This window comes from Trichosurus vulpecula, chromosome 2, assembly GCF_011100635.1.
Source record: "Trichosurus vulpecula isolate mTriVul1 chromosome 2, mTriVul1.pri, whole genome shotgun sequence".
Classification (NCBI taxonomy): Eukaryota; Metazoa; Chordata; class Mammalia; order Diprotodontia; family Phalangeridae; genus Trichosurus; species Trichosurus vulpecula.
In genome coordinates, this window is record NC_050574.1 from 365772631 (window position 1) to 365795327 (window position 22697).

The 22697-nt window shown below is 39.5% G+C and overlaps 1 protein-coding gene across 1 annotated transcript in view; it reads left to right on the forward strand.

Annotated features, from left to right (window-relative positions):
* Positions 1–22697, forward strand: part of DCBLD2 (discoidin, CUB and LCCL domain containing 2) — a 127713-nt gene that overhangs the window by 90956 nt on the left and 14060 nt on the right. Inside the window, exons 10-12 of the mRNA XM_036746335.1 lie at positions 10153–10303; positions 11468–11554; positions 11736–11861. Of these exons, the coding sequence (XP_036602230.1) occupies positions 10153–10303; positions 11468–11554; positions 11736–11861 (364 nt within the window). The remainder of the gene's footprint in view (positions 1–10152; positions 10304–11467; positions 11555–11735; positions 11862–22697) is intronic.

Genomic DNA, 22697 nt, shown 5'->3' on the forward strand with positions numbered 1-22697 from the left:
TGTGGAAAGCCCGAACACATGAAAAAGGAATGTAGAGCACCATGTAAAGGGATACAGAAAAGTTCTGCCTCCTGACCAACCACACCGTGCCTTGGGCATCAGAATGCCATTTGAATTTGGGAAACCGCTCTCGGGGCCAGCCCTGGCCCTGGCAAACAGTAGGGCCACCCTTTCCCTAGTTCCCCCTCAGACTATTCCAACTATGACCCTAACAACAGGACTCCTCATAGGACGCAGTAGCTCCTCCCTCAGAGGGCTCATTATAGTCCCTGGGGTAGTAGATTCAGATTACATGGGAGAAATCAAAATTTTATTATACACGATCTTGCCACATCCCATACATACAGGGGGAGAGAATAGCACAATTGATTTTGATAAAATATGAAACCACAGGGAATTATTTTCAGAAGGTTTGGGGCTCACAAGGATTTGGAAGCACAGGAAGAGAGGTTTTCTGGGTACAAGATATTACAGAAAAAAGACCCAACTTTGAAAATGAAAATAGAAGGCATAGAATTTGAAGGATTGATAGATACCAGAGCAGACAAATCAGTCATCACAGACCAACTTTGGCCAAAAGCCTGGCCACTAATAACAAGTGATATGTCACTGCAAGGAGTAGGGATGGTCACCATCCCAAAACAAAGTGCTGGATGGTTAAGCTGGGAGGTAGAGAGACAGAGAGGAAAAGTCAGACCATATGTTTTATCACATCTACATATAAATCTATGGGGGAGAGACCTCTTGGGATATATGAAAGTCACTATAAATCTCATCCCCGCCCAGGATTTTTAGGAAGGGCCACTGTCATAAATTCTAAGAATAGAGTGCCTAAGATAACCTGAAGGATGGGCCCCTGGTATGGATTGAACTGTGGCCTTTAACATCAGAAAAACTACAGGCCCTTACTGATAATTGTTAATGAACAATTAAAGGCAGGGTACATTGAAAGCTCCAACAGTCCTTGGAATTCTCCTATTTTCACTATAAGAAAGAAATCTGGAAAATGGGGAATGCTTACTGATTTGAGAAAAATTAATGATAGAATGGAAACTATGGGAAATCTTCAACCAGGACTCCCCACACCTAATGTGATACCTAGGGACTGGCCTTTATGGATTAGATATTTAAAAGATTGTTTCTATACTATTCCATTACATCCCACAGATTATAAATAATTCGCTTTCTCCTTGCCTTCTGTTGATCTCTAGGAACCTCACAAGAGATTCCAATGGAAAGTCCTGCCACAAGGGATGAAAAATAGTCCCACCATGTGTCAACAATATATTGCACAAGCTTTACAACCTGTAATAGAGAAATATCACAAAGCTTATCTCATTCATTACATTGATGACATACTGTGCTCATATCCACAGGCAGAGATTTTGAGCCTCATTTTACAGGAAACTGAGGCACAATTAAAAAAATTACGGACTCATCATTGCCCCAGACAAAATACAGCTTGCTCCTCCATATTCATATTTAGGGCAGACACTGAGTCCCACATCAGTAACACCTACAAAAATCTCTATTCGTAGACAAGAGCTTAAGACACTCAATGATTTTCAAAAGCTGCTTGGGGATATAAATTGGTTCTGCCCTCACCTACAAAGAAGTACCCAAGAGTTGGGAGAACTATTCAAGATCTTAAAGGGAGATCCACACCCCAGTTTTCCTCGACAGTTGACCCCACAAGCCTCACAATGACTGACAAAAGTTGAGGAGGCTCTCCAAAAGTGCCAACTAGAAGTTACTATCCTCCCTATGCCAGAAATTCCTTTTGGGGCTTTACATCAACAAGACATCATAGAATGGATTTATTTGCCATTTCAAGCCTCAAGAAGCATTTCTCCTTACCCTTGAATGGTTGCTCAACTCCTTCAGAAAAGCATAAAAAGAGTCACATTGCTGACCGGGAATAGACCATATGCTGTTCATCAGCCATATACTAAAGAACAGGTTGAGCTTCTACTAGCTAGTGACCTTGACTGGCAAGCTTTTCTAATGATGTATCAAGGTCCCATTGATTCAATAATTAAACACCCCATATTCCAATTCTTAATGCCTTACCAGTGGATATTTCCCACAATTGTTAAGTCCTACCCTATATTCCATGCTAGGACAGTATTCACTGATGCAACTCAGCACCACCAAGCATGCTATTTCTTCCCACCAAATGTAAAGCAAATAATTACTACATCATTTTCCTCTGCACAGCAAAATGAGCTGTATGCTATAATGGCTGCATTAAGGGATTTTTCTGAACCACTTAACATTATATCTGATACCAAATATGCTGTCTATGTAATCCAATATATTGAGACTGCCCAAATAAAATTTGCTACAGGCCATTGTAGAAAGACAGAACAAGGACATAAAAATTCTCTTAGAAAAACAAAAGAAAGGAGGAGGTGGGCAGGAAAAAAGGATAAGAAGTTTGGTTCTGCCCATTCAGAACAGTTCTCCTGTATGGAGGGCAGCAGGCAAAGGGCACCAATATTAACCCCTTCCTGGGGTCCATGTTAATTTTTCTTATTTTGCAAATTGCCAAGGCCCCTGGAAACTATCTGCACAGGCAAGATCATCAGCCCGGGGAAAAGAACTTGTTTGAGTTATGTAAATTCTAAACAATGAACTTGGCTTACTGAGAAATTGCAGAAAAGATTCTAATGATTGGCTTTTACACCAGGACAAGTTTAAATTTGAGAAGGAAAGATGTTTAATTAAATCCCTTATATGTAGGTGAGTCCTGGCAAATCTTTATTGCTTATTGCAACTAAAAGCAACTGTACCTGGGTCTAAGCAGTGAGTAGTGGAATTTGCTGTTTAGGGCAAAAGGCACTTGGGACCAGAACTAATTTTGCTTTGAGTTTGAATTTGGGTCTGCATTTAATCAGTATCTGAGAGAAGTGCCACAAACTACTCAGAGGGAAATGTGATCCTGTACTGTTAACAGGTGGAGGTCTGCATTTGGGAAGAAGCTGAGGGGACAGTCTTAGTCTCAATCTAGGATGGGATCCTCCTGGCTCAGTTTCCCCTTGTGTTCCTTTGAAAAAGAGTGTTCCCATGTGACTATTCCTGAGTTTAGCTATGGAAACAGACACTACATAATTGAAGAACTGTAACTATATATCAATTTAAACAAAGCCAGAGATGTTTTATCCTGTCATATTTGGCATGTCACATATCCTGCTTTTTTCCTTCTATAGCAAATTTCTATGATCAGAGCAAGTAGTCAGTATAAGATATGAGCTCGTTTGTGTTATCCTACTGGGCAATCTAATAATACATGTGCAAAAAATTATACAACCTGCTTAAGACTCACCTTAAGATGTTTGCTTTGTTTAAAGGATTCTAAGAACAGCAGTATTTTTCCTGTGATCAGTCTCCTACCGTTATCAATGTGATATTCTATTACAATACCTTTTTGGCTGGGAAACTTTGCAACATCTAGGAATTCTGCAGTAACTAGAAAATTTGTTTGTTATTACCAACTTAGTAAAGCTTTAGAAACAACAGTAAAAATGCATGCTAACCATTTAGGGCTTGCTTTGTTAATATTCCTTAAGCAATATGAGAATGTTATTCTGTTATTTGATTCTGAAGTGTTGTTACAATTAATGATGCTAAAAAGAAAAATGGTTTGTGGTTTGTTTTATAAATGCCATCAAAGAAATATGGCATGACTAAAAGGTTAAGATTCTATAGGCATTGTGTTAAAAATTGACTATTTAATGTATTTATGTATGTACTGAAGCCTGTTATTAATTCTTTAAGTGACATCTCATCCTCCTGATGAGGAAATTAATAATGGATGAATGTAGAGTGTAGGACATTGGCTTTTGATGTGAATTTCTTAAATATGACAGTTGGCCATGGTTCAAGTTTTGAGTTTGTGAGAATGATCAGGGATATGGAGACTGGAGGTGCTCATTTGGCATTGTGCTAGATCACTCTTGTAGGAGAATGGACAGAAAGCTGGTTCCTACAAGAAGAGAAGAAGAACATGCTGAGATGCAGTGCTGGAGATGGCTGGAACAGATACTAAGGACCAGAGGATTTCACTGACAATGTTCCTTGACAGACAGCTGTATAAGAAAGGACTTTTTGAATCTTAAAGAGACAATCGCTTTTTGACTTCCTATATATATTCATAAAGCAGACTGCCCCCTTTGATTTGTCAATGCATCGATCAGTCCTTCCCATATTTACTTCAGAGGGGATTACTATGTGCAAGTTTGTCTCTCATATCCCTATTTCTTTGTATCTACAAATTTATGGCATAATCATAATGTAATTTAGAATTTATCACCCACCTAATTGAACACAGCAAAGCCCCAGGAATTGATCCTGAAGGCATCACCAATGAGTGATTGCAACTCCTAAAGCAAGTCAAAGCAACATTGTTGCCACTTTCTTCCCTTGTTTGCCTTCCTAACACTATTGTGTCTCACAGGACCCTGTCTTCTACAAGTCATTATTTGACTAAGCTCCATCTTAAAATAATAGGGGGGAGATGTAGAGGGCCAGCTCTGAGAAAGTCTACTCTTGGATAAGATACAGGCCAGGTTTTCCCTGAAGCCTGTTCTTACCCTTGGGCTGATAACTCAGCATGTGGGCTCTCCAAACCCCACCTCAACACACATGTGCTCTCTCCAAAGCTCCTCGGCACACACGTGCTCTCTCCTAACACAGCACAACACATGCTAAACACCATCTGTGGGCTATTAACACAATATTGTTTACGGCAAAAGGGGAACAAAGCATGAGGAAGTCATGCTATATAACAAATGTCTCGCACATGAATTTGTTGATCTGCTTGCCTAAAAGGGTATATAAGCCCTTTTCTTTGACTTAATAAACGGAGCTGTCCTATACTCTCCTGCCTGGCCCATGTTATCTTTTCACTCTCTGTGGCATTTGGCCATCTCCGGCATTTGGCACCACAGTCGCTGGCAGCAGGAAAGGTAGGAAAGGGCCAGGTTATGAAGGACTTTAAATGCCAAACAAAGGATTTTTATATTTGATCCTAGAGGTAATAAGGAGCCACTGAAGTTAGTTGAATGGAGGTGGGGCAGAGGGTGACATGATCAGGCCTGTACCATAGGAAGATCAGTTTGATGGTTAAAAATGGATTGAAGTGGGGAGAAACTTGAGGTAGGGAGACTGACCAGCCGACTGTTGCAGTAGGCCAGGCCTGAGGTGATGAGGGCCTATGTCTAAGGGAGCATTTACTAGAGATGTTAAGAAGTTTGAATTGATGGGACTTGGCAAATGATTGGATAGAGGGGATAAGAGAGTATGAGGGTTCCAAGATGATACCTAGATTGTAAATCTTGATAACTGAGAGGGTAAGGGTATTGCCGACTGTAATCAGGAAGTTAAGAAGAGCAGGGTTTTAATAATGAGTTCGGTTTTGGACATGTTGAGAAAGTTTGAGCTGTCTAAATAGGCAGTTTAGTATGCATTGTTATTTCATTTCATCCTCACAACCCTGGTAGATGTAGGTGCTTATCCCCATTTTACAGATAAGGAAACTGAGGCAAATGATTTCAGTGATTTGCCCAGGGTCACACAGCTAGTAAGTGTCTGAGGCTGGATTTGAACTCAGGTCTTCCTGACTTCTAGCCCAGCTCTCTATCCACTGCTGCTACCTTGCTGCCTATATAAGATATAAGAAACTGAATGACTACCCAGCTTATGTTATTAAGGTATTTTTGCATCTTCTCTTTGTAAACCATACTGACATCTGATGCCCATTCTAATATTTTCTGTTGTACTGCTACTCCTGTTTCAATTATCTCATTTATTCCACATTTAGTCTATCTCTATAGACTCATGGACTTTGACCATCTCACCTTGTATTAGCAATTGTGTTGCACAAATAGAATAATTCTAGCTCAAGGTTTTCCACTCAGGTGATTTCTGAGGTTCTTTGGGAGTTATAAGATTTGAGTCTGAAATATTTTCTTTCTTATGTCTGCATGTGTGTAGGTGGTTCACATATAAGTCTCATAGTTCTACACATCTCCTTATATGACTGTACTTGCTGTTCCTCAACATGGCACCTGCTCCTTAGCCACACTTTTTGTTCAATCCCAGCAAAAATTATTAGAGACAGGGTCCCATTATTAGCAGTGTTCTTCTGTTCTGCCGCTGTGCACCCCACTCCCCCCAGTCTTCCCCATACCTTCATCCTGGCTACTTATTCTTCTTCCAGTGCCCTCATACCGCTCTCCACACATTACTACTGTTCACTCAATTCCTCTTTGCCCTTGATGCTAGAGCCTTTTTTTTCTTTTCTTCACTTTCTTGTTAAAGACCCCATGTTCCTTTGTTTGTACACATTTCCTTTTTGATTTTTCTCTCTGCATATCCTCCAGAACATAGCAAATCCTTCTTCCAGACCATAGAAACTGTTATGAAATTGTAAATATTATAAGAAGTAGATAGAAGTGATTTGAACATGGGGAATTTCTATTCCCAAGAGTCATGTTCGTGGTCACCCAGGTTGGAATTCTAAATGTATTTTTCTCTTAGTGTTCTTAAAAAAAAACTAATATGATGCTTTACTTTTTAAAAGTAGGTTTTATTGATGCCTTTTACTTTTAGCTCCTTGCTACTTCCTGATGAACTCTCCCCCTTCCTTGAAAATGGTTAAGTCAACCAACCAATAATGACTGTGACTGTATTCAAATTTAAATTCAAATTCAAACTAAAATCAAAGTGCATTCGATTTTCCCAACTTTATTGCCTTCTACTACTGAAAAGGAGGGAGTGTTTAATTAGAGCTGTTAGAAATATTGTCATAAGTATTGATTAGTTACTCTAGTACTATTATTTAATCAAATCCTGAGAAAATAGGTTTCCAGGATAGTCAGTAATAGCCACTCAATCATGTGTAATCTTGTTTTTATGGTAGAAATGCTTTCCAAATGGCTTACTTTAAAATAAATGTTTGGCATATGAACATGTGCATAAGCTGGGTACTTCTCATAAAAGTATGTCCTGATCCATCAATGGTTGGATGATCCATTTATCAGATATAGTTTAGAGGGTATTCTTTTTGTCACGGGGTTCCCTTCCAGCTCTCAAATCCTCTGATTCTATGAGTGATTATTCTTATCTTGTGCTTAAACTGGTACATCAGTTTTTTAAAAAAAATCTTTTATTTTTATACCACCTTCCTTAAACTTTTATTTATTTATTTTAGCAAGCTTTTATTATCTGTCCTTCCCACATTGGCCATGTCTAAAAATATATGCATGTCTCATACAGCATTTTAAGTCTAGCCCTTCTGTGGCAGGAAGGGAGAAGGACTAAATATTCTGTGAAGCCTGCACAGTCAGGCTTCAGGGAATGGTGATTTTTTTCATTGCAATCATCATCAGAGTTCTAAAGTCTTTCAAAGTTCAATTTTCACTAGTTTGCACTTCACTATGCTTCAGTTCATGGAGGTCTTCCTGCTTTCTTCTGAAACTGTCCATTTCATCACTTCTTTCATTAACATTCCATTACACTCATTTACCATCATTTATTTATCCATTCCCTGATAGATAGTTTAGGGCTATTATGAAAAGCTGCAGTAAGTTTTTTGTATGCATTGGTCTCTTTCCTCTCTCTTTGGTCTATTTAAAGAATAGGCCTGGTAATGGTATTGTTGGGTCAAAGGATATGTGCAGTTTAGTGACTTTTTTGGATATGGTTCCAGATTGCTTTCCAGAATGACTGGACCAATTCACAGCTCCACCAAAAGAGGGATGGTATAACTATTTTCCTGAAGCTCCTTGAGCATTCATCATTTTCTTCTCGTCATCTTTGCTGATTTGATGGGTATAAGGTAGAACCTCAGTTGCTTAATTTGCATCTCTCCAGCTATTAGTGATTTGGAGCATTTTTTTTTCCTATAGCTGTTGGTTGCTTTCCTGCCTCTCACCTCCACCTCTTGGATTCTCTATAGTTTCCTTTAACACCTAACTTAAATGCTACCTTAAATCCCCCCAGATGCTAGAGCTTAATTTTCCTTCTTCCCCTCTCTGTTCTGTAGTTTTTTTATGCAGGTCGTTTTTCCTGTTAGATTGCAAGTTTCTTAAGCAGAGGCACTGTTTCTCTTTTGCCTTTGTATCTCTACTGCCTCATCCGCATCTTCCTGATTCTGCCCACCAAAGCCAAACTGAGCAAGGTCAGTCTCTTTAAACATGACAATCCTTCAGATTCTTTGGATAGCTGTCATGTCCCTCTTACGTCCTCTCTTCTACAAGTTAAACACCCCCAATTCAGTTCTCATGACATAGAACCCCTTATCATATTATTTGTCATCCTCTGCTCTATGGCTCATCAGTATTTTTGAAACAGAGTGTGTTTCATATTGATTTTAGGCTACTCTTCAAGGTTCCTTGTTTAGCATCTCAAGAAATCTAAGCGTGGTGAGTTGGTTATTTGACTTTGTGGAATCTGTAGTTAACGATAATTTTAGCATTCTGTGGCTGTTGAATTGTATGAGTTTTGAGAAGTGTAGTTAGAACTAGAACTTTATTCTTACCTGAATAGCTAATTTTCCTTAAGGCTACTTGTAGACTGCCCTTGCCACAGATTAGACTACCTAATAACACCATCCAGGTGGGGTGCAAATCCAGCCTCAGCTACATACTAGCTCTGTGACCCTGGGCAAGTTACTTAACCTCTGTTTGCCTCAGTGTCCTTATCTCTAAAATGAGGATGATTATAGCACCTATTTTGCAGGGTTATTCTGAAACTCAAATGAGATAATAACTGTAAAGAAATTAGCACAGTGCCTGGCAGATAGTAGGCACTATATAAATGTTAGCAATTTTGGGGGGCTTTTAAGTTGAAAGAAAGGTATAATTGTGAGGGATGTAGAGGTAGGATTCAAAAGATTTGGCAACTAATATTTTTTAGTGTTTTTGATGTAAATGGGTTTTGTGTTTTGTCAAAAGCTTTTCTGCATCTATTGATATTAGTCATGTGTATCAATATGATATATGTTCTTTATAATTTTTAATGTTGAAATAAATTTTTATCTTTTGGCTAAGTCTTTAAAAAATTGACTGGGAAACTGTCTTGATTGTCATTTTCCTGTAAGGGGCGACATTTTCTAGTATATGTGAGTGAACTTTCGCTTATAGTTTTCTTAATTCGTATGGAAAGATTACAAAAAAGCACATGAACAAACAAACCTCCCCCTGCCCATGACTTTTAGTCTTTATGTAAACCATTACTTAGAATTAAAACTAATGTGTTTATATCCCTGTAAATTGCTATTGTAAGCATATTAGTATTTTTTCCTTCCAAGTCTTCTTCATTCTAATTAGAACCTTTAAAGCTGCCAGTCCAAAAGTTTCATTAATTTCTTGAGTCATTTGAAGACAGTATGCATATTCCATATTGAGAAAAATAAATTATCAAGCATCTTGCTAGTGTTCCAATTATTAGTGTTCAATGTTTAAAGAAATACATTTTTATTCATTTTTTGTTTTGCATCACTCGCATTTTTGAACTTATACTTATCCCTTTTCTTAGCCAGTGAACTGTCTTTTGTAACAAAGATAAAAAAGGGTGGGAGGAGCAGTTCAACAGAATTAACAAGCATATTAAATGAGTCTGATAGTATAATGTTCCCCAGCCACTATCTCCACCTCTGCATAGAAGGGAGGGGGGATCGTTATTAATCTTTTTTTGTGGGGGACCGACCTTGGTTATTATAATTGCCCAGTCAGTGTTAAGTTTTGGCTTTGACTTTTCATTTACATTGTTGGAATCATGATGTATATTGATTCCTGGTTCTACATCTTTACTCTGCCTTAATTTATATAAATGTTTTCATGCTTCTCTGAATTCTTTCTGTTCATCATTCATGAAGGATCTGTAATATTCCAGTGTCCTTGTGACGTACTTGTTTAGCCTTCCTCAGTCAATGTGCAACTTCTTGGTTTCCAGTTTGATACTACAAAACGTGCTATTATGAGTATTTTGATTCTCTGTATATTTTTGAAATTATTTTTAGTTACGGTCATAGTTGTTGATTAGCTGCCATTAAGGATGTAGAGAAAAAAGTAATATATATTAAACCGGATCTTTGGAATCCATTTGGTTCTTGTTGGTATGAAATACAAATTTTTGTTCTTTTCCTAGATATTTCAAGGAAACACAGACTACCATCAGGATGTACGCAATAACTTCATCCCACCCATTACAGCACGTTTTGTTAGAATCCATCCTGTACAGTGGCAGCAGAAAATTGCAATGAAAGTAGAATTGCTTGGATGTCAATTTATTCCTATAGGTAAAGAGTAGTATCTATTTGTATTGTATGTGTATTTAAATTGATTTTTTTCGTTTTGAGCCTTCTTACCAAAGTTTGTTTTGAGGCTTTGTGGGCATATATATTTTGAGGCATTACCTTAAACAGATGTAAAATTGTATCATTTTGTCCTATGAGCTTTAAGTTCAGTTGGCAAGATATTGTCATTAAGTGCCCATAGAATAAAGTGGGAGGTGGAATCTTAAGTGATGAAAGCTTAGAAATAGATCATTTTCTGGTTTTAGTTACATCCTACATGTATAGCCTTTATTTATGTCTGTAATGTTGAAGTTCCCAAAAGAAGGCAATATTCATGTGTTTTGAAGAAACTAAACCACTTTTTCCATGTATCATTACCATTTGCATCTGTGCTTTTGACAGTCTGTACAGAGAAAATTTTCGTAACCAAAAAGCTCATTAAATTCTTAGTAAATTTAAAGCCTCTATATGAGAAATATCTGATCAATTAGTGGGCAAACTAGAAATCTGCATTTTAAAAAATTGTGGGAACTCTTTCCACCTTTGGTTATCTTAATAACCAAACTCTCCTTGTAGAAGACAGGTAACTTGGAAGTTAAAATGAAGTTTTAAAAAGGCATCACAGTTTATATCTGAAACTCTTAGAAACTTAATTTTTTTCCAGATAGTAATAACTGAGGAATCACATTGTAGTGGAGACATAGTTAATGTTAGAGTCAGGAAGACCTGGGTTCAAATCTTGCCTTTGACACACACTGGTTGTATGATCTGAGGAAGTCACTTGACCACTCATTGTCCTAGGAAACTCTCTGAAGATTATATCTTCATTTATAGAGGCAGTAGGAAACTTACTTGGGAGTAAGTTGAATTCTACATTTTAGATTTCATCTACAATGAAATCATAGATCCAGAGCATTCAATTGCTTTATGGACTTTTCCATTTTGTCATGTGTAGTGCTAAAATAATGATCTCCAGATTATATTTCACTCTTTAGAAATTTGGAATTCAGAATTTGTATAGTATGTAAACTATATCATTTATCCTTCTGCTAAATTTCCCTTTGAGTATTAAATTTTTCTTTGTAGTCTTCTAAAAACATTTTAAGGACTTGCAAAATCCTTATTTTTTAACTAAAAGCTAATTAAAAATAACAAACTTCTTTCAAGGTCGTGCTCCAAAACTAACTCAGCCACCACTTTCCCGGAACAACAATGACATAAGAAACACAACAGTCACTTCACATGTAGCCAAAGGTGTGTATATTTTAAAGGTAATTGATTTTAGCAGTTTTTTTATATTTAGACTTGGTCCTTTCTGAAATAAGGGCATTAGATTGTAAAAATTTTTAAGCTATTCCAAAATGATTTTAATTTTAATTCATTTGAGATTATGTAACCAAAAGAAATAAACTTTTAAAAACTATTTTTTCCCCAGGTCGCGCTCCAAAATTCAATCGACCACCACCGCCTCGGCATGGCATTGACATCCCTCTGCAGACTGATCAAACAACAGTAACTCCAGATATCAAAAACACTACAGTAACTCCAAATTTAACCAAAGGTATATGTGCTGTAAGCCATTAAAAATCACTAAATATGATTTTTTTCAAAGTTGTATAGATGAAAAATAATAGTATATAGGACTATTTCTTAAAAGTCAGGGTTTTCAGGAGTATTTCATGTACATTCTGAGCTTGAGCCTTTAATATTGCCCTCCTTTCTCTTTCTACAAGCTATTCTCTTAGTAGTTGACCTTGTCTCATACTTAAAAATATTATTTTTCCTACTTTGGCTGTCTTACCCATTCCTTTTGTCTTAGAAGTAGTTTCTCTCCTCTACCTTTCTTTCTGGAATCTCATTCCTTTGAACTTCTTCTAGGATCATGCTCTCAATTCAGTTCAGTAAACGTTTGTAAAATGCCTCCTTTTGTGCAAGGTGCTGTGCTTGATGAAGGGGATTCAAAGACAAAAATGAATCAGTCCCTGTCCTCAAGGAACTTTCATTCTACTGATCCACAATATATATCCATATAAGGAGACATTATGTGTTTGCAAAATAATGGGGGAATGGGGCATGGAGTGCAGAGCACTAACAACTGGAAGGATCAGAAAAGCCCCATTTAGGAGATGACACCTAGGTCCATAGTTGAAAGAAGCCTGAGATTGTAAGACATGGAGGTAGATAAGGCAAGCATGCCAGATATGGACATTCTGTGCAGAGTCACAGAGAAGGGACATGTATAGGAAACATAGATGGGACAATATGACTAGAACATAGAATATCTATGTTGTAGGGCTTCTTAAACTATAGCTGCCATGATTCCTTTCATAGTCTCTTAATTGTGGACTGTAATCTTTCTTATTATATGTATAAAAGCACGTATTCTCTTCTTACAGTTTTGAAACTGCAAATTCTATCTTGCCTAACTCTTGGGAATGTAAAGGGATTCATATTGCTTCCTAGAAAATATATACATGTATACACACATATATTAAAAGTTATATTAAAAATTGAGGTGTGTCTCCCCTTGGTAGGATTTTAGTGTTCTGAAAAGTTTACCGTCCCTCACATAGACACGCTGAGTTAGTATTCCAATGTAGAATTCCCAGGAAAGGAGCCATAGGAATGTCTATAAGGCTTTTAGTTCTCATTTTGAGAAGACAACTCATTCTTTTAGTACTAGTTAGGCAGTTTTAGAGGTAGCAGTCCCTGGGAAGGCCATATCCACATTAATCACCTACTTATGTAGATTTCATTACTTATGCCTTTTTTTTCTTTTTTTTTGATAAGGTATCCTATTTTCTCAATATTAATACTTCATAGTTAAGCATTCTTCTGGGCTCAAACAGTACCATAGCACCTAAGATAAATAATAAATAAATTCCTCATCATCTGCTTTATTAGCCTGCCTTAAGAAAATTGGGAAATATTCCAGTCCCATAACAGGATATTTCTCTTGACCAGTCACTGTGCTCAAAGATCCCAAAGTGTTCAGCTTAAATATAAATATCAAGTAACACTTTGCTCCGTATAAATTGCCATCCTAGAACACCCCAAAAGAAAGGAACATTCCTAATACGCATCAGAGATGGCACTTTATACTTTTCAGAAAGGGAAAGCTAGGAAGACATCTGAGTAGGAACTACTACACCATCATATCACTGCAATCTGGGCATATGCTTGTAGAAATGCAGTGCTCCCCTCCTGTCTTAAACTGCTATAGAGAATAGCTTATAATAAATTTCCTTTGGACATATGAGTCCTGTGTGGGAGCTTTTTCGTATTTTCCCCTCTAGTGTGGATATTGAGTTTTCACGTAATTACTCACCTAGTGAGAGGCATTCACCCACAGATATAGAAATACAAATGAGTAGGAGAGACTGATCAAATCTCCTCATTTACAACTCATTATGACTCATACAGATAACCTGTACTCCAACAGCTGTATAGAGTAACCCTAATTTAGCACAATGCAAAGTAGTATAATGTGATTTAAGTCAGGAAAGATAGATGGAGCCAGATGGTGAAGGACTTTAAATGCCAGACAGAGGAGTTGGTATTTTATCCTGGATGTAGGATGATGGAGTAATAGATGTAGAGCTGGAAGGGACCAGAGAGGCCATCTAGTCCTGATCCTTCACTTATAGATGAGGAAACTGAGCTCCTATAAGTTTAAGTGAATTGCACAAGGTCACGCAGTGATGGCAGAGATTTGAATTCATGTCTCACTTCAGAGAGCTCTTCTAGTATCCTGGACAGGAGAGTGAAATGGCCACATTCCTGTGCTTTAGAAAGATATTTTGGCAGCTGTGTAGAGTAACTTGATAAGAAGGAGAGCCTCGAAGCAGGGAAAACAATTAGTGGATTGCTCATATTAGTTCAAATAAGTAAGAGCTTATAAGGCCCTGAACTATGGTGGTCTTTTTATGGAAAGAACAGTATATGAGATATTGTGGAAGTAAGGTTGACAAGACTTGGAAATTAACTGGATAGTTAGAGGTGAGGAATTGAGGATGTTATGAACCTTGATGACTTGAAGCACAGTGGTACCCTTCACAGAAAGTGAAAAGTTTAAGGAGAAAGATTAGCAGTTCTGTTTTGGAGAATTTTAGATGCTTCCAGGACATCCAGTTCAGAATGTGTAGGCAGTTGATGACATGATCCTAGACTTCAGAGAAAGACTAGGGCTGGATAGGTCTGGGTATCATCTGCATAGAAATAATTTTTCCCACGGAAGCCAATGAGGTCACTGACTGTACAGAAAAAAAGAGGATTCAGAACAGAGCTGGGGGGTACACCCAAGTGAGGAAGTGGGATATAGGTATGCAAAAGAGATAGAAGGAGCTGTAAGACAGGTGGGCAGAGAGAAGCAGGAAGGAGCAATGTCATGATAACCCAGAAAGGAAAGACTTTCTAGTAGGCGAGAGCAGTCAGCAAGGTCAAATCTTGCAGTGAGGTCAAGGAAAGAACATCATAATTAGCAATTAAGAGCTAACTGGTAACTTTGGAGTGAGCACTTATGAAGGATATGTATACTTTAGTGACCTTCTGTTTCAACAATCTGGCTGGCAGCTGCTGTGGGGGTGAAAAACCAACAACAACCAGCTCACAGAATGATGTAAGCCCAGGTTCTTTTGATCTGCTTTACTAAGGAAAGCAACATTAAAGGGTTAACAATCTTACTTTAATCCAGCATACAAATATCATTCACTTAGTTCAGGGGAAAAAGCCAACACCCTGAACTTCAGAGCAAATGTAAACAAATTACAAACATCGACAGACAGACCAAATACAATTCATAGTTACCAACATCTGAGTTCAGCCTGGGAGCTCATAACAATGGCTGGCCAAGAGTCACACACACCACCACTGCTGTGGGTCAGAGCACCAGAAAAAGAGAAAGCCAACCTCTGGTTTTATATCTTTTTTAGGGTCAAGGGTGAGTCACACATGCGAGTCACCCACGTGACCTAAAATAGTCACAAAAATGCGACTTAAACCCATGTGGTCTAAAAGCCTCTGGTGTCACAAACGTCACTCAAACCCATGTAAACTAGGCTTTCCCTTGAGGCAAGGAGGTCATCAAGGACTCCTAATCTATTCGAGGAAATAAAGGCCAAACTCTTCAAGGGCACTTGGTTGAATTAAGTGCTAAGAGCCCATTTTGATTGCCAATATACCTTCTTGCATAATTCCAAACTATTTTCTAGAATAGTTGAATCATTTCATAATTCCACTAACAGTATAGTAGTAAACCTAGCTCCCTGTCATTGTGGAGAGGGGACCCACCTTCCTCATTACCACCAGCAGCAGTTGCTGACCAGCTGCCACCAACAGGCAGAGTGGTACAGAAATCTGAAGTGGTAGCACCTCCCAGACTACTAGGCCTGCTTTTAGCCTAGCCCTCATAGTCATCATCCAAGGAAGCAACTCATGTTGAAGAGGCCAGCCATCCCCACCAACTGTGAACCATCTACCACACACGGGGCAGGCAAGCCAGCCTTTCTGAAGCAAAAGGCATCCTGAGAGACAAAAAGCAGCATGTTCCAGACAAGTCAGACCACTCCCAATTTGACCAACATCTCCCCTCAGATGCTGGTGGAGGCAGCCTAGAACCCTGGACCTAAGAGCCTTGAGAATAGCAATGCTTTTAGCCCTGTGCTCTTGGTCATCATTCTGTGAAGCAGTGGAGATGCAGCTGGTAGCTGCTTTTATAGGGGCTGCAGCCACAGCTACTGGACACCAAGAAAGTAAAGTTCTTGCCACCAAAGTCCTTGGCTTTGTCAAAGGGTTCAGCATCAGAAAGGGATGCAGGTTTGTCAGTGAAAATGCCATTTACAAGGAGGTATTATGGAGGTGGGGTAGAGTCAAGATGGCAGAGTGAGAGGTGGCAGGTAGCAACTTCACTTTAGCTTCCCTAAAATCTTTTTCATAGTGACATAAAAAATATGCCAAACTGAACTCTGAGTGGGAATGTCAAGAAAAAGTCACAGTAAATCATGTTTTCAGCCCAGAAAAGCTTAGGAAGACAAAGAAAGATCTGTAGACACTGGAGGTCAGGTCCAGTTGGGAGCATAGCAGTTTGTAGAGGCCACAGCAATGGCGATGAGCAGCCCAGTGTCCAGGAATGGACAGTAAGGGTACTGAAAAGATGAACAGAAAGAAATCTCCTGAACTAGCATCGGGAGATGGAACAGGGGCCATCTAGTAGCTCTGACACCCATTACCCAGATCTGGGTCACAGTTCCAGGGTGGAAAGGAGTGGTCGCAGTGATGAGGGAGCAGGTATCCTACCGATGTAAGAACCAGAACACACACCAGTAGAACAGTGACCATACCTATCCCCAGATCACAACCACTTTAGAAACACCAAAAAATTTCTAGGCCCCTGGATTGAGGGGTGAAATGAGCGGAAAGACATAAAAGACAGAAGCTAAGGCCAGACACTGCCACCCCACCCCACCAGAGGTGAGCAGAACCCAACACAACATAAAGCGCAAAGTCAAGAAATAGGCTGGAAAAATGAGAAAGCAACAACAAAGGATCTGACCATAAAAAGTTACCCTGGTGACAAAGAAGATCAAGACAGAAGACAGTGACTTGAAAACAACTACAAGCAATGCCTCAAAGAAAAATGCAGATTGGACAGAGGCCCAACAAGAATTCTGACACCAGTTAGAAGAAGAGATTTTAAAAAAGAGCAAAACAAATTTTTATTAAACCAAATAAGAGCAGTAGAGAAAAATTGGGAAAATAAGAATTTTGCAAGAAAATTATGAAAAGAGAATTAACAGATTGGTAAAAGGAGGACACAAAATACTGAAGAAAACATTCCTTAAAATGAGAATTGGTCAAATGGAAGATAATGACTCTGAGACATCAAGAAACAAAAAAAGTCAAAAGTTAAAAAATAGAGGAAAATGTGAATATCTCATAGGAAAAACAACTGACCTGGAAAATAGATTGAGTAGAGATAATTTAAGAATGATTAGAGTACCTGAAAGCCATGATCAAAAAAGAGCCTGGACATCATATTTCACAAAACTATAAAGTTTCCCAGCTATTTGAGAAACAGAGGAAAAGTAGAAACTGAAAAAATCTACCAGTTTCCTGCTGAAAGAATTCCCCAAATGAGAACTCCTAGGAATATTATAGCCAAAATCCAGAACTCCCAGATCAGAAAGTACTGAAGGCAGCCAGAAAGAACTAATTCAAATTCCATGGAGCAATAGTCAGGAATACACAAGATTTAGCCACTACCATGATAAAGGAGTGAAGGATTTGTAATATATTTCATACATATTGTGAGGTTTTTATAGTATACAGTGTAGAAAAGATATATTAAATGAATCTTTTTTTCTGAACATAATGCAGTAAAACTTACATTCAATAAAATTGGGCCTTGGAAGCATAGATTAAAGATCAATTGGAAACTTAATCGCCTAATCCTAAAGATTGCATCAAAGAACAAATCTAGAAATACTCAATTTCATTCCAGATAATGACAGCAATGAAACAATATTACAAATTTTGTGGGAGGCAGCCAAAGTAGTACTTCAGGGAAAATTTACATCCCTGTTAGCTTATAGCAATAAAAGAAGGAATGAGCAGATCATCTGAAAAAAAAAAACCCTTGAAATTAAAACCAAGAAATTAAAAACTTCCAGTTAAACATCAAAATAGAAATCCTGAAAAATCAAAGGAGAGATTAACAGAATTGAAAGTTAAAAAAAAGCACCATTACCATCTGATTTACTGCTGCATCCTAAGGAATGTAGGAGCTTTTCATCTGATTTGCAGCTCAATCCTGTGAACTCCTTAATATTGTTCATTTCAAAATGTTTTTGGAGTTATTTTTATATGATTTGAGGTCCCAGGTATGTTGGGGTATATTTTTACTTTTTAAAGGAATTAAAAATAATTAGGTAATCTAGATAGATATTTATATATTTGCATAAATATATATTGAGATAAATTTGTGGTGTAAATAATCAAGTATTATTCACTTTCACTAGCCACTAAGGGCTGTTATAAGGGAAGTTTGTATAATGGAATACTCTAGCCTTCTTTATGTCCATTATTAAGGAGGAGATATCTTTCCTCCCACTCTAGGAACTGATATTATTTAATATTATCAGAGATGATTCAGGCAACTCCAAGGGCTTCTATTTGGATGTACCCATAATAAGCACCATAATAACTGCCGTAAGTGCTAATACAGGTAGTTACCATTAGGAGCTCATATCCATACCCATGATTTGCATATTGTCAATTAGCCACCACAATTACAGCCCATATAAGGGCCTCTATCCATCTTTACCTGAGCAAATGTGTTCATTCTTTTGAGGGGAAAGATCACTAAGGTCCTCTTTACACAATATCCAAGAAAGATTAGACTACCTCACTAGACTTTCAAGGGCTCTTGATAATTAATAACCTATCTGCCAGTTATATGTTGTATTAGAGGCAGCAACTCATTATATATATATATATTTGCCACGCCTTTTCCAAATGATCATAATTCAGGCATATGCCCTCCAGCCCCCTGTAAGACAGATAACACTGTCACACAGGAGTGCTTCTAGCACAGCTTCACTCTTGATCTGGTCAGACAGGGAGACAGTTTTGGAGGGATTAATAATCTCACTGTATTCTAGTCTAGTCCTCTCACAAGAGGGTTGCTGATAACTCCTGCAGGGTTCCCTGATCACCCTTCTCACAGGCGCCGGCAAGAGGGGGGGCAACTACCCCTGTGTCTCGATGGGGCTTATTGAGATGGGCACAGCTTGTGCACTCCCCTAAGTCTCTTCAAGCCTCAGTGGGGACTGGTTGAGGCAAACACAGATACCCCCAAACCTTGATGGAAGTTGATCAAGGCACACACAGCATTCCAGCTTGTGCATTCCACCTTAAAAGTACCCCACTCATTGACCTGCTTTATAGGGCAATAGACAAAGAAGGCATATTGCCAGCAATAGCCTCATAAGTTTACATTATCTTACCATTATATTTCACTGCACAGTCTCAGTGGATATTTACAGTTTAAACACAAATGTTTATATTAATCATTATATAATGCTACGCAAGCACAGTGATGTTTACATGTCATGAGCCTTGGAAATAGAGATCATTATGGCCATGGATCCTGGCAAACTAAAATCTAAGAATAACAAAAATCTTCCTTACATACACTAAAATCCACCTTACACACACCCCCTCAGGGTACAAGTACTTAAAACTACCCTTGTCTCTGGGGAACCTCTGTTTTTGCCCTGAGGCAAAATCCTGACAGTCCTTCAGATCTTTGTGTGTGTGTGTGTTCTTGCATACTTTATTGAAAAATACAAAGCCAGTAACCAAAGCTCCATTTGTTAAAATAATAAAACTTTGTTTTAGTATGAAAGATCTTTTGAAATCGAAGCAACAAGTATGAAGGGTAGGGAGACTGTGACTGCCTTTTCAAGGGGCCCATGGGTGCCCTGGTACCCTTCTGCTCTCCACAAGCTCTGGGCCCTTGGGCTGTGCAAGAGGGTCACCTGGGCTGAGGCCTGGCACTACCTGCCCCAGGACGTGCTTGCTGGCCCTGGCCCTGCCAGGGAGGGAGGGTTGCAGCCTCAGCCTGCAGTGAGGGGCAAAGCCTGAGCCCAGGCTCCTCCAAGGCATTTCTGGATGGGGCTTTGGCACCAGACTAGCTGCTGATGGATGTCACTGCCACATGCGGCTGGAGTCCACGCTAATGAGAGATCATTCCAGGAGGGCTGCTATGAGTGAGCGACAGAAGCAGAAGGGGAGGTGTCTGCCTGGTTCTGATCCAAGCCCTGGAGGGCTTGGAGAAACTTCCTGGCCCTGTAGGGCTGCTCAGGACTCAGTCTTTCCATAGGAAGAAAACGTTCTCTCAGATGCTGGGCAAAACTTCGATACACGTGGACCAGGGCCCAAAGCAAGACAGACTTGATGACCACCAAGATGCAGGAGCCCAAGATGGCAGCTGCCTCTCCGGTATAGGAGCTGCCCTGGCCCCACACTCTGCTGATTGTGTAGCAGAGATAGAATAGGTAAGCCACTTTAGGGATATTCTGTAATAGGAAAATCCACACCAGGGCCTTCAGCTCCCACAGAATGGCCAAGATGCCAATGGTCACCTTGAGGCCGGCCCAGAGGACATTGATGATGAGCATGAGGCTATGCTGGAGGGAAGCATTCAGTTCAGACGTCAGGATCAAGACACACAGATAGAGCTGAGGTTGGAGATCAAAGGTCAGCATGGAGAAGCAGAGATCCAGCATGAAGTCCTGAACCTGCAGGCTCTCCAGGGCCCCACCCACTCGGAAGGCCATCTTACCGGATGAGGATCACAGTACAGATCACATCAAAGAAGCCTACCAACAGGATCACGATGGACCAGACCAGGATGACAGGGTCTTCTCTCGCAGGCTTCTCCCCAACGGTCAGCATGAGAAAGTTTACCAGGGATCGCAACATCACCAGCAAGATGGAGAGGGTGAACACGAACTCCTGGCAATTCTCCTGAAGGATTCTCTGGTCACATAATAAATGCAGAACACAACACTGATGAGCTGAATGAGAGAGATGGTGAAGTTCTCATCCAGTTTCTGCACCAGGGTCTTTATAGTTAACCCATCGATGCTCAGGAGAGACACCAGCGTGATGCGCAGAAATAGACCTTGACTGGACAGGACAATTCTGACCATGGCTTTATGGGGCCACAGGGAGTAGGGATCAGCTCCTAGTGCCTTGGAGTCAAATTGGGCAGTGGGGCCTCTCCAGGCTCCATGAGAGGAGGAAAGATGAGTTCACTGCTCGCCTCGGACTCCATGCTGAGTGCCGCTGCTCCGTGTATTCCTCATCCTCCTCTCCCTTCTCCTGCCCTGCAGTAAAGGCAGGCAGAGATACCTGCGGTTTTGCGGCTACATCATGAAGGCACGGGTTGGGGACTTGGTGGGGCCAGGCTGGGAAGGGAATGAGGATGCCAGTCCCTCAGATCTTTATAGGTGTAGTTGCCTAGTTTGGAATGGTCAGATAGTGTGGGATAGGGCAAAAGAACTCTTCCTGACCTGGCCCAGATGATAATTTTACTAACATCCCCATATACTGTCAATCATCTTGTTTATGTCTTGTTTCAAAAACCATACCTAAGACTTGTCATAAGAAAGAGTATTACTACTCTCTGCCTAACTAATGTGATGGCAAGCATAGAGCATCATCCCCAGAAGGATAGCTTCTCGGGCTATCTCATTCTTTCACTGAAATTTATTGATCTGTCCAGATTTCTATGGTCATCTGGTGGAGAAAACCCACAGCTAAAGCCTGAAGCCATTCAGGTGGAGCTCTGCCCGAAAAGATCTTACTGTGTCTAAAAGAGACAGGGAATAGGAGTCATGGTACAAGGCATAAATCCAGTCTCCCAAGTCCTTCTGTTTTAAAATATTTACTCCCTTCTGTGCTGTCCCTCATGGGGAACCACTACAAAGGAAAATCACTGTTGTGAGACCAAATATGCAGAACCATCACTCTCCCCCATTTTAGCTGCTAAAAAAAAAAAGACAAATAGAAATTCCCATCTGGCTTTGCAAGTACAAATCTACTATAAGCTCTCCAAAAATGAGATTCTGCAGCTGACCAAAGCTGTCTTCCCCCCATTTGATCACACTTTAATTAGCCCTTGTTCTGATGAGTTATTTAGCTTTTTGTTTAAGCTTCTGCAGCCTCCCAAGTTCTGTGTAGTAAAGATCCTTCAACTCCTAAGCCCCCTATAGAGGAAGTCATTCCCAGGGAGGTAGAATCCCTGGAGACAAGTAATGGGATAAGCTTGAGCCGCTCTTGCTGCTGCTGACAAGCCTTATCTTCACTCCTATTCCTATTGCCCTTCTTAATAGCCCTGATATTACTAGCAAGATCTGTGGGTCAGAGAACGTTTCACATCTGTAGCCCATCAGCTTGCTATTACTAGATCTTTCTCCGCCTTCAAGGCATGACCTTTAACAAATCAGAAAGTACATTCATATTTAGCGGTAATTGCTAAATATGCAAACTGTTTATTTTTATTTTCCTTGGATCAGCTATCTTTCTTTCAAAGAGCCACCAATAAGAGCAGGGAATAGTCAATTTTGTAATGATTCTCCCCATTCAGTCAAACTCCTTAAGGTAATCTTAACAGAGTTAATGGGAGCAGCTTCCTTATCCCAATGAGAGGGTCTCCCATGGATGCCTAAAATCACAATAGGTACCCATCTAAATCTTGTCTATATTGCAGGGCCCAGCTTGAGTTTCACTTCCCTGAAGTCTTAACCAGCCACATGTAGGTGGACTCCCTGTAATGGTTTCACCATTTATTGCAAGTAAATAATAATAAACGTAATTCATCTTTACATAGTGC